Source organism: Scyliorhinus torazame, chromosome 19 (genome assembly GCF_047496885.1).
Source record: "Scyliorhinus torazame isolate Kashiwa2021f chromosome 19, sScyTor2.1, whole genome shotgun sequence".
Classification (NCBI taxonomy): Eukaryota; Metazoa; Chordata; class Chondrichthyes; order Carcharhiniformes; family Scyliorhinidae; genus Scyliorhinus; species Scyliorhinus torazame.
In genome coordinates this window covers 73733113-73745129 of record NC_092725.1, presented here as the reverse complement: position 1 = coordinate 73745129, position 12017 = coordinate 73733113, and the positions used below count along the sequence as shown (strand labels likewise).

General features: G+C 46.6%; 1 protein-coding gene across 2 annotated transcripts in view; it reads right to left on the bottom strand.

Annotated features, from left to right (window-relative positions):
* nup50 (nucleoporin 50) overlaps positions 1-12017 on the bottom strand; it is a 101341-nt gene that overhangs the window by 34892 nt on the left and 54432 nt on the right. For both annotated transcript variants that reach the window (XM_072484539.1, XM_072484538.1), the window contains 2 exons: positions 7515-7701; positions 5411-6019 (listed from right to left, as the gene is read on the bottom strand). In XM_072484539.1, the coding sequence (XP_072340640.1) occupies positions 5411-6019; positions 7515-7701 (796 nt within the window). The remainder of the gene's footprint in view (positions 1-5410; positions 6020-7514; positions 7702-12017) is intronic.

Below are 12017 nucleotides of genomic sequence, written 5' to 3'. Positions count from 1 at the left end.
ACCTCTGCCTTCTTGGTGGTCAACAGGTCGAACTCGGCCTGGAGGCTTCGTCGCTCCTTGAGTAGTCCCTCCTCGGGGACCTCTGAATACCTCCTATCCACCCTTAAAATCTCCCCCACCAATCTCTCCCTCTCTCTCTCCTCTCCTTCTTCTCCTTGTGGGCCCTAGTGGAGATTAGCTCTCCCCTAATCACCGCCTTCAGAGCCTCCCAGACCACCCCCACCTGCACCTCCCCATTATCGTTAGCCTCTAGGTAGCTTTCAATGCACCCCCCGGATCCACCCGCTCACCACCTCATCCGCCAGCAAGCCCACATCCAGGCGCCACAGCGGGCGCTGGTCCCTCTCCTCCCCTAGCTCCAGCTCCACCCAATGCGGGGCATGGTCTGAGATGGCTATGGCCGAATGCTCCGTGCCCTCCACCCTCAGAATTAGTGCCCTGCTCATAACAAAGAAGTCTATCCCTGGCCTCCAGCCTGACAAACCCCCATGGGTCCACTCCTCCCATCTGGTCCATAAACCCCCTCAGCACCTTGGCCGCCGCCAGCCTCTTACCCGTCCTGGTCGTGGAGCGGTCCAATGCTGGATCCAGTACAGTGTTGAAGTCCCCCCCACCCCCCACCCCATTATCAAGCTCCCTGCCTCCATGTCCGGAATCCGGCCCAACATGCGCCGCATAAATCCAGCATCGTCCCAATTCGGGGCATATACATTCACTAATACCACCCGCACCCCCTGCAGCTTACCACTCACCATCACATACTTACTTCCATTGTCTGCCACGATGTTCAGCGCCTCAAACGATACCCGCTTCCCCACCAAAATCGCCACCCCTCGATTCTTTGAGTCCAACCCAGAGTGGAAAACCTGCCCTACCCACCCCTTTCTCAGCCTGACCTGATCTGCCACCCTCAAATGCGTCTCCTGGAGCATAACCACATCTGCCTTCAGTCCCTCCAGGTGCACAAACACACGGGCCCTCTTGACCTGCCCGTTCAGCCCTCTCACATTCCAAGTTATTAGCCGGATCGGGGGCTTCCTCCCCCTCCCCCCCGATTAGCCATCCCCTTTTCTAGGCCAGCCACTTGCCCTCGCACTCTCCATCCCCCCCAGCGGCAGCCCCCCGCACCGGCTCTCTCTCCGAGCTCCGGCTCACCTTTGGCCAATGCAGCAGCAACCCAGTTTCTCTCTCCCGCCCCCCACAGCTAGGCCCCCCCCCCCAGCTGCGTTGCTCCCCCCATAGCACTCCCGTAAATCAGCTGACTCCTGCTGACCCCGGCCACTCCCACCACTCCATCGACCCCCCAGTGTGGTAGTCTCTCCTCCCTGCCTGTCCATCAGCGGGCGCTCCTCTCCAACACCGCCCTGCCCCCCCCACTCTTTTGCGGCCTAATCCCAGCTCTCCCACCTCGGGCCTCCCATCTCCCCTCCCCCCCAACGGGGCCCCGTCCTTCCAACCACCGACGCCCACACTCTCACAAAACCCCCACTTTGAACCAATTCACCCTACCCCACCAAGCACCCAAGGAAACAATACAGAACAGAATAGAACATCCCCCAAAGTACAGTAACCACAGTAGCTCCCCGCGACCTCCCCTCACAACCGACCCTCAGTCCGTGTCCAACTTTTCGGCCTGAATAAAGGTCCACGCCTCCTCCGGCGTCTCAAAGGAATGGTGCTGGTCCTTAAACGTGACCCACAGTCGCGCCAGCTGCAGCATCCCAAATTTCACCCCCTTCCGATGCAGAACCGCCTTAGCCCGATTGTACCCGATCTTGGCCACCTCCGCGCTCCAGTCCTGGTATATACGGACCTCTGCATTCTCCCACTTGCTGCCCCGCTCCTTTTTTGCCCATCTTAGGACACACTCCCTGTCCACCAAGCGGTGGAACCGCACCAATACCGCCCATGGCGGCTCGTTAGACTTGGGCCTCCTCGCCAGGACTCGGTGGGCCCCATCCAGCTCCAGGGGCCTCGGGAAGGCACGCGCGCCCATCAACGTGTTCAGCATCGTGACCACATATGCTCCAGCATCCGACCCCTCCACTCCCTCCGGGAGACCCAAAATCCGCAGATTCTTCCTCCTCGACTGATTCTCCATGTCCTTGAACTTCTCCTGCCATTTCTTATGCAGACGCCTCGTGCGCCTCCACCTTCACCGCCAGGCCCAATATCTCGCCCTCATTCTCCGAGGCCTTCTGCCGCACCTCCCGGATCGCCGCCCCTTGGGCCTTCTGTGTCTCGACCAGCTGGTCGATCGAAGCCTTCATCGGCTCCAGCAGCTCTGCTTTCAGTTCCGTGAAGCAGCGCTTGAGAAACCCCTGCTGCTCTTGCGCCCACGCTGCCTGGTCTCCACCTGCCACCATCTTGACTTTCCTCCCTCGCGCTTTTCACTGCACCAGAATTACTTTCTTCACCGCTCCACTCCTGGTCCAATCCATACAGTGCCGGGGAAATCGTACTGTCACCTTCCCACACTGGGAACCGTCGAACAAATGCCGCTGGGGCCCCTCAAGAGCCCAAAAGTCCGTTTCTGGCAGGAGCTGCCGAACCGGAAGTCTGGGGATCGTATTTTTCTTGGACAAGGTTAACACGAGTGTCTGGGGGGCAGCACGGTGGCACAGTGGGTTAGCACTGCGGCCTCACGGCGCTGAGGTCCCAGGTTCGATCTGGGTCACTGTCAGTGTGGAGTTTGCACATTCTCCCTGTGTTTGTGTGGGTTTCACCCCCACAACCCAAAAAATGTGCACGCTAGGTGGATTGGCCGTGCTAAATTGCCCCTTAATTGGTAAACATTAATTGGGTATTCTAAAAAAATTTTAAAACCAAGTGTCTGGTTAATTTTCAGAATTCAGCAATTTTGGGTAGTACAAAACCAAAATTCAGACCCTGAAACATGAACTAGCTACTGTAATACCAAAAAAATGTCTCAAGTAGTACAAGGAGATAGCTGCAACTAAAAATGATCTTTTAGCAACTTAGCAGAAATCCCAGCATCCTCCATAGCAACAGCAGGATGAAAAATGGGTAATCTAGTTTGCAATCTACTTTCTTGCTAATTGCATGATAAGTGATAATGAATTTGATAATTAATCATAAAAATTATCGACAGCAGATCTGTAAATGAGGCAAGGAAAACTTTAGTTGCGGAGAGTTTTGGTAACCAAAGGTCCAGTCACCTTTTCTTCCCAAGCATGCTTCTCTTATCATACGTCTCAAAGTATTTATAATTAACACTTTGATGCTCTCAGTTTGATAGCATACACAGATGATGGGAATGAGGGATTCCCAAGTGTCAGTAGAACATTTAGGGGACAGTAATTGGCAAAAGAAACAATAGCGAAATGAGCAGAATCTTTTCCATGTAATGAGTGGTTAATATTCCCGTATCGGCCTCCCCGAACAGGCGCCGGAATGTGGAGACTAGGGGCTTTTCACAGTAACTTCATTTGAAGCCTACTTGTGACAATAAGCAATTTTTATTTTTCATTTTCATATCTGGAATACACTGCCTGAGCATGTAGTGGAGGTGGGTTAAATTGAGGGGTGTTACAGGATTTTCGATGCATTGGATTACATTTGGCAATTTAAGGGTGAAAAGCATGGGTTAGAATCTGTTTGACTGCAGTCGTCATATTTGGTAAAGAATCTTGTTTTGGAAGACTAGAAAGCTTTTAGGAAGCCTGTGTAGTTAACTTGTTTTCAGCTGGGATGTCATTGCTGAGTGAAGCCAAGGTATTCAGACATTTTGAGAAAGCATTTTTGAGTTTAGATCTTTAGACTATGAGTAAAGTATTTTACTTTCATAGTAGGATAGTTAAAAAGAATAGTATTTAAAGCAGTGCAAACTTGTCAGTGGACAAGGGGGAATCGGAAACAAGACTCAAATCTCTTCTGGAAAGCAAGTATTCCTCTGTGCTATTGGGATGTAGGATGGATTGAGAACTGTATGTTTTTCCATTCTTGTTGTTTAATTGGGAATAGCGATAGTAATTAAGGATATATACTGTATTTAGTAATATCGTTTATGGGATAATTGTAAGCTATTTTCGGATGTGATGTTAGAGTCTAATATTGTGTTAATAAGTTTTGTTTTAAAATACCAAAACACTATTTCCTCATGTAATCACTCCTAGAGCAAAGTATTTGTTCTTCAGTCTTACAAATAATAATAATAACAATCTTTATTAGTGTCACAAGTAGGCTTACATTAACACCGCAAAGAAGTTACTGTGAAAATCCCCAAGTCGCCACACTCGGGCGCCTGTTGGGTACAGAGGGAGAATTCAAAATGTCCAATTCACCTAACAAGCACGTCTTTCGGGACTTGTGGGAGGAAACCAGAGCGCCCGGAGGAAACCCATGCAGACAAGGGGAGAACGTGCAGATTCCACACAGGTATGACCCAAGCCGGATATCGAATCTGTGTTCCTGCCGCTGAGAAGCAACAGTGCTAACCACTTTGCTACTGTGCCACGCAGCACAGTAGCATAGTGGTTAGCGCAATTGATTCACAGCTCCAGGATCCCAGGTCCGATTCCTGGCTGGGTTACTGTCTGTGCGGAGTCTGCTCGTTCTCCCAGTGTCTGCATGGGTTCCCTCCGGGTGCTCCGGTTTCCTCCCACAGTCCAAAGATGTGCGGGTTAGGTGGATTGGCCATGCTAAATTACCCTTACGTGTCCAAAAAGGTTAAGTGGGGTTTGGTGGGTTACAGGGCTAGGGTAGATACCTGGGCTTGAGTAGGGTGCTCCTTGTAAGGGCCAGTGCAGACTCAATGAGCCGAATGGACTCCTTCTGCACTGTAAATTCTATGAAGTTCTATGAAAATAAAATAAAATATTAGGATTTCACTCCAATATCCTAGCCACTGTTGGGGTCTGGTCTGGGATTGTAATACAGGTTCAACTGAGGCATTCAAGAATTGGATTGATATCTGAAAAGGTAGAAAGCGCAGGTAGAAAGCAGGGGAGTGGCGCTAGGTGAATTGCTCATTCAGAGAGCTGATGCAGACACAGTAGGCCGAATGACCTCATTGTGTTGTAATAATTGTGATTGAGAGATGGTGGCCTGATATTTTAATGAATTTACCAAGCAGCTCAGAACGCAATGATCAAAAATAGGTATGTTCCCGGGTTCAATCCCGGCCCCAGGTCACTGTCCGTGTGGAGTTTGGACATTCTTTCAGTGTCTGCGTGGGTCTCACCCCTACAACCCAAAGATGTGCAGAGTAGGTGGACTGGCCACGCTAAATCCCTTGTTGATGGAAGGACAGGGTAAGTGAAAGAAGAGAGTCCCCTCCATTATGCTGATAGCAGAGGTTCCACTGTGCTATTATACCTCAACTTTAGGACTATTGAATTTCTGTAAATATAAACATGGTTTATTAAAAAATGTTTTACAGTATCCATACCTTTATGTTCACTGCCTTTTAATTCTTCTGATGGTGTGAAGGAAAATGTTGGAGCACCAGTTTTCTCTCGGTTCAGGTCTTTTCCAAATAATGAGCCTGATGTGCCACTGTTGAAAGAAAAACCGGGTAAAGGAGACTTTTCCACTGTTTTCCCAAAGAGGAAGCTGGTGTTTCCCAGTGTAGTCACAGGCTTAATTTCTGAAGTGAGTGGAATAATATCGTTGCTTTTGACAGAGGAGAATAAAGATGGTGGGTTTGTCCCCTGTGATGTTTTGGAAACACCAAATGTGTGAACAGATTGCTTTTCTGGCCTCTTGCTGCTTGTGTCACTCTCTGAACCACTGTCAGAGCTGCTACCATATTTCTGCTCAATGCTTGTCAAATGCTTCTCGTAGTCCCTGAAGATTGGGGTCAAATCACAAAGCGGATTTTCATTGACATGCTTGGTGATCCAGTCTCGGACTGAACAATTCAGCGCTGATAGTTGTTTGTTGTATTCGCTGCAGCCCATTTTACTCCGAGAGTTAATTTGATTAACACCATTTGTTTTTGTACCTATTTCACCTTTCGCCAAGGGGTTAGATGGAGGACCGTTAGACAGAAAAGAACCTATGAAATAGAATTAAATATTTAAATAGATTGCAAAATAAAATCTATTAAATCGTTCTGAGTTCTCCAGCAGTCTTCATAGATCAGGACTTTCTCTTACAATAGGAGCTCACTTAAAAATATAGAAGGCACATAATATCCATTATGTGCAAAATATAGTTACACACTACTTGTCAAGCGAAGTAGAAATTTCCTCTGAAATGCCATAGTTATCAAATGCCTTTTGGTTCGCCACTCAAAACACATGACATGTAACAGTGAAACGTTTCAGCAACTGTTCAGCATATGTTAATATAGTTTCATTACAAGTGACAACATGCAAAGAATTTAATCATTAAAAAAATGGCAAGCCAAACCTAAACGGGGTACTTTTTGCTGCTGAGATCACTTTGGTGGATTGCATATATCAATTATTTGGATACCAGCTGAAAAGAAATTCAAAATTTGTATGATACCCAAACAGGAAATTTAAGATTAAAGAAAGCTGAAAGATATTGATTTGGGGGGGTTGCCAATATGAGGTGCCGTATTCAGTACAAAGAAAAAAGTAGTAATTACATGCTTAATGGAAGTAGGCTTAGTCCTGCGGATGAGCAGAAGGACTTGGAAGTTGACATAACATGAAAAAAGCAGCACCTCAGGTTGCTAAGTCTATTTCAAAGGGGGCTAATGAGTTCTAGGTTTTCCCACAACAGTAGAGAAATATAGTCTAAGAGGCAATGATGAGCCTATATAAAATCTGAATAAGATCCCAGAGAACTACGTGACATATTGGTCTCCACACTACAGGAAGGATACTTTAGAAAGGGCACAGGTTCACTAGGATACAGCATGTTATAAGGAAATACAAATATGAAGAAAATCATTAAAATCTTGCTTTTCGCAGATTGTTTGATTTCACCGAACTGTTAAAAATTATGAAAGCATCATAACGAGTCGATGGGAGCAATAATTAAAAGCCTTCGATTGAGGAGGAATAGATACATTTAACAGTGTGAGATTTAGAAGAGGGAATCCTCTTGACAGTTGAGAAGGTGTGTAATTCATTTTCAGGATCAGTAATTGAGGCAGAAACTATGTCAACATTCAAAATTAGATTGAAGAAGTGGATGAAGGGAAAGGTCTTCAAATGTGTACAGGAACAGGGTGGCTAAATGTAATTTGAACTATTTGCTCATATGGAGGAAGTGTACGCAACAAGAAAGATGGATTGCACCGAATGGCCAGTTTTTACATTGTTAAATGTAACATATACATATAACATAGAAATAGTCAGAATGCAATTTGTTCAAAATGCATTGGTTTAGATCAAATATTTTAAAAATCATAACTGGAAATGATGCAACATTTGACCATCATATATAGCTCAACTTTTCAAGACTACCCAGAGCCTAAAGATCTCTACATGAACAAAAGGGGAGAAAAATAGTACACCTGGAATGCATATTTTTGTAAAAGGACATGTACTCAGCAGTTGGTATTTGTCTCTACTTACCTACTGTATCATTTACATCAGTAGTGCAACTAAGGGCAGATGTCGAAGAGGAAGATGATGCATTACTTCCATTGGATAATCCCTGCAAAGGCTTGAAACCAGAACCGTTTCCAAATCCTCCAAAGCTAGTATTTCCAGTTGAAGACGACAGACCAGGGAATCCTTTGAAAACTCCACCACCATCAGACTGGTACATGATAAAAAGCAAAAAGGTTAACATGCAATTTAAAATAACAAGATCCGCCAATAACATTTATAAAAAGCATCGTTTTTGAGCTTCATGTGCAGAAATACTCAAAAAACCACCTACTGGTGTTAAAAGCACTATAGTGAACCACAGAACCACTTTGGTTTTTTTGGTTATATGCAAGTAAAACATTCTTTTTTGAGGAGTTAGGCTTTTGAAGCATGCAGCCAATTAGTTCTTTTTAAAAAATCAGATTTATTTATGTCAGAATGGATAGGGGGTCCTCATGTTGCACATACAATATTTTAGCAAGTCTTTGTACACACTTATACAAGTTCTTACATGATAGGTGCTTTGTCAACCAACAAATATGAAGAGTTTAAATGTAAAGTGGCTCAAGGGACTGGTAGGAGAACAGTTGCAAAGAAGGAGCAGCAAACTTAGCGATAGCCCCAAAGCATGCTAAAAGATTAGATTTTCAGGAGACTTTTAAAAGGCAGAGGTGGTAAAGTAGGGTAATTAAGGGAGAGCTTGAGACACAATATTGTGACTTGAGATTATGCCACCATTCATGGAGTGGAGGAATACAAAGTAGGTTTGGAGGACCAAGGAGGAGTTACATTGCAAAGCTGCGAAAATGGCAAGAAGCAAGATCTTGACAGCCATGGGCTTGATGGCAAAGACATAATCAAGAAGCTTTTCACAAAGCCACCAACAGCAGCGATACTGCAGTGGTCCCAGGGGCATAGGGAAGGAACTGGCGTTGAGCGCCCCTCCCCCCACACAGGGAAGGTAGGAATAATAAAAAGGACAAGGTGCTTGAATGAGCAAAATATCTGGGTTATGGAGGGAGGGGGGGCGGTATTGAAGAGGATGGAGATGGCGTCCTGTAAAGGAACGAGCTTGGGGGCGTTGGTGACGGCACCGCTGCCGTTCTCGCCATCAAAGTATACCACGAGCCCGGTGGTAGCGGCAACGTTAAGGATCTGGGGCCAGTGGAGATGGCACAGGGGGGCAGTGGGAGCCTCGGTGTGGTCCCCGATCAGGGGTAACCACCGGTTTGTCCCGGGGAAGATGGACGTGGGGGTTCCAGGACTGGCATCGGGCGGGGATTAGAAGAATGGGGGACCTGTTCATTGACGGGACATTTGCGAGCCTAGGGGCACTGGAGGAGAAGTTTGAGTTACCCCCGGGAAATGCATTTAGATATATGCAGGCGAGGGCTTTTGTGAGGTGACAGGTCAGGGAATTCCCGTTGCTCCCGGCACAAGAAATTCAAGACAGGGTGATCTCGGGTGTATGGGTCGGGGAGGGCAAGGTTTCGGCAATACACCAAGAGATGAAAGAGGGGGAAGCGCTAGCAGAAGAGTTGAAGGGTAAATGGGAGGAGGAGCTGAGGGAGGAGATCAAGGAAGGTTTGTGGGCTGATGCCCTGGGTAGGGTTAATTCCTCCTCCTCATGTGCCAGGCTCAGCCTGATACAATTTAAGGTGGTTCACAGAGCGCACTTGACGGGGGCGAGGTTGAGTAGGTTCTTTGGGGTAGAGGACAGATGTGGAAGGTGTTCAGGGAGTCCGGCGAACCATGTCCATATGTTTTGGTCATGCCCGGCACTGGAGGGGTTCTGGAGTGGCGGGAGCAATATCTCAGGTGGTGAAAGTCCGGGTCAAGCCAAGCTGGGGGCTAGCAATATTTGGAGTAGTGGACGAGCCGGGAGTGCAGGAGGCGAAAGAGGCCACCGGCATTCTGGCCTTTGCGTAGTAGCCCGGCGAAGGATCTTGCTAATGTGGAAGGAGGCGAAGCCCCCTAGCCTGGAGGCCTGGATAAACGACATGGCTGGGTTCATAAAGCTAGAGGATTAAGTTTGCCTTGAGAGGGTCTGCGCAGGGGTTCTACAGGCGGTGGCAACCGTTCCTAGACTAACTCGCAGAACGTTAGAGGAAGGTCGGTCAGCAGCAGCAGCAACCCGGGGGGGGGGGGGGGGGGGGGAGAGAGAGAGAGAGAAGAGAGATTGCTTGGGGGGATGGATGAGCAGGAGATAACATGAAGGGTGGGGGAAACTGGCACGTGCGGGAGAGAGCCAGTGTATAAAGCTATGTAAATATACCATTTTGCCATGTATATATCTTGCTCAGTGCGATTTTGTGTTATTTTGTTACGGGGGGGGGGGGGGGGGGGGGGGGGTTATTGTTTGTAAGGGGAAAAATTGTGTTGGTAAAAAACTTAATAGATAAAAAAAAAAAAAGAAAAATAAGAAAAAAACTAAAAGAAACAAAAAAAAAGAGAAAAATAAGAAAATAAAAATAAATAAATAACGAATGAGCAAAATATCAAAAAGACACGGTCATTGCCAAAACTGTGGGCAGCACGGTAGCACAATGGTTAGCATTGTTGCTTCACAGCGACAAGAACACAGGTTAGATTCCTTGGGTCACTGTCTGTGCGGAGTCTGCACGTTCTCCCTGTGTCAGCATGGGTTTCCTCCGGGTGCTCCGGTTTCCTCCCACAAGTCCCGAAAGACGTGCTGTGAGGTGGATTGAACATTCGGAGTACCCAAACAGGCACCAGAATGTGGCGACTAGGGGCTTTTCACAGTAACTTCATTGCAGTGTTAATGTAAGCCTACTTGTGACAATAAAGATTATTATTTTTTTTAAAACTGGGTTCCAAAATAACCTTGGGGGTGGAGGGGGGAAAAGAGAGAGGTGGGGGCCAGATAAAATCACCAAACTTGTGTCTTTCAGGCCTAGGCTGTAAATGAACTCAAAGGATATCAACAGTACGAATTGCAGACTTTTTAAAAAATCACAAACTAATTATTTATGCCCATTAAACAAATAATGGGTAGAAAGACAATCACACTATGTTTTTATAATTCCACCACAAACCTTTATGCAGGCTGTCCTTTTTGCAAGTTTTGCTCTATTTGCTAGTTTCTCCATTCTACTTAGTGTGTCGATCAACCTAGTTAGGATATGATTCATAGTGTGACAGTCACTTTCCTGTGCTGCATCCAAGGATCACTATTCACAAGTTCAACTTTCAAGCGGTTATTGGATAGGCACATGGAGCACACCAGAATGACAGGGAATGGGACAGCTTGATCTTGGTTTTGGACAATGCTCGGCACAACATCGAGGGCCGAAGGGCCTGTTCTGTGCTGTACTGTTATATGTTCTATGCACCAAAACAAGGTGTGCAGAGGAAAGTCTTCAAGGACATTGGATACCCATCAGCATGGAGGAAATTTGGCCAATTTCAGTATTTCAAGAGTGATTAGATGACAAAAGAGATGATGATGCAAGGTAAAATGAGTTAACAATTTGGCAAATAAAAGTAAGAGATGGATTTAGGAGGTGTAAATTAGAACACAATCATCACCATCTGCTACTGTTCAAAAAGAAAATAATGAGGACAGGCTATGAATAGAAATTGCTGAACTTAAGCATCGATTATAATCTTCCTGATCAGAAGCCCTGCCAGTCGGTAACCACTATCACCCTCCTCTGCCTGCCTGGCAATGTTCTCAGATTGAATAACGACTCGTTTGACTCCACTTACTTACTCCTCCAAATAAACGGCTTTTTTTAAATAGGGGTCCATATGGCTCCTAACCATGTCTTCCTTTTCATGGATTTGTCAATCGGGCACTCTGTCTCTCATCTCTTTTGCCGGTACATTAATGCCTGAAGTGTTGCCATTACATTAATGCCTGAAGTTGGCCATTCAGCACATCGAGCCTGGTTCACCATTCAATACGATCATTGCTGATCGGACATTTACCACCTTTTACCCACACTATCCCCGTCTCCTTGACCCTTTACTTTATTGTTTACCAGAAATCTATCAATCTCTACCTTAAACATGCTCAATGACGGAGCTTCCACGGTCCTCTGGGTCTTCTAGAGAATTGCAAAGATTCACAATCCTCAGACTAACAAAATTTCTCCTCATATTGCTATTAAATGGCTTTCCCCTTATTTTGAAATTGTGTCTCTTGGCAGCACGGTAGCACCGTGGTTAACAAGAGTTGCTTCACAGCTCCAGGGTCCCAGGTTCGATTCCCGGCTTGGGTCACTGGCTGTGCAGAGTCTGCACGTTCTCCCCATGTCTGCCTGGGTTTCCTCCGGGTGCTCCGGTTTCCTCCCACAGTCCAAAGATGTGCAGGTTAGGTGGATTGGTCATGCTATAAATTGCCCTTAGTGTCCAAAAATATTAGGTGGGGTTACTGGGTTAGGATGGAGGTGTGTTGCTTCGGTCAGTTGCTCTTTCCAGGTGCTGGTGCAAACTCGATGGGCCGAATGGCCTCCTTCTGCA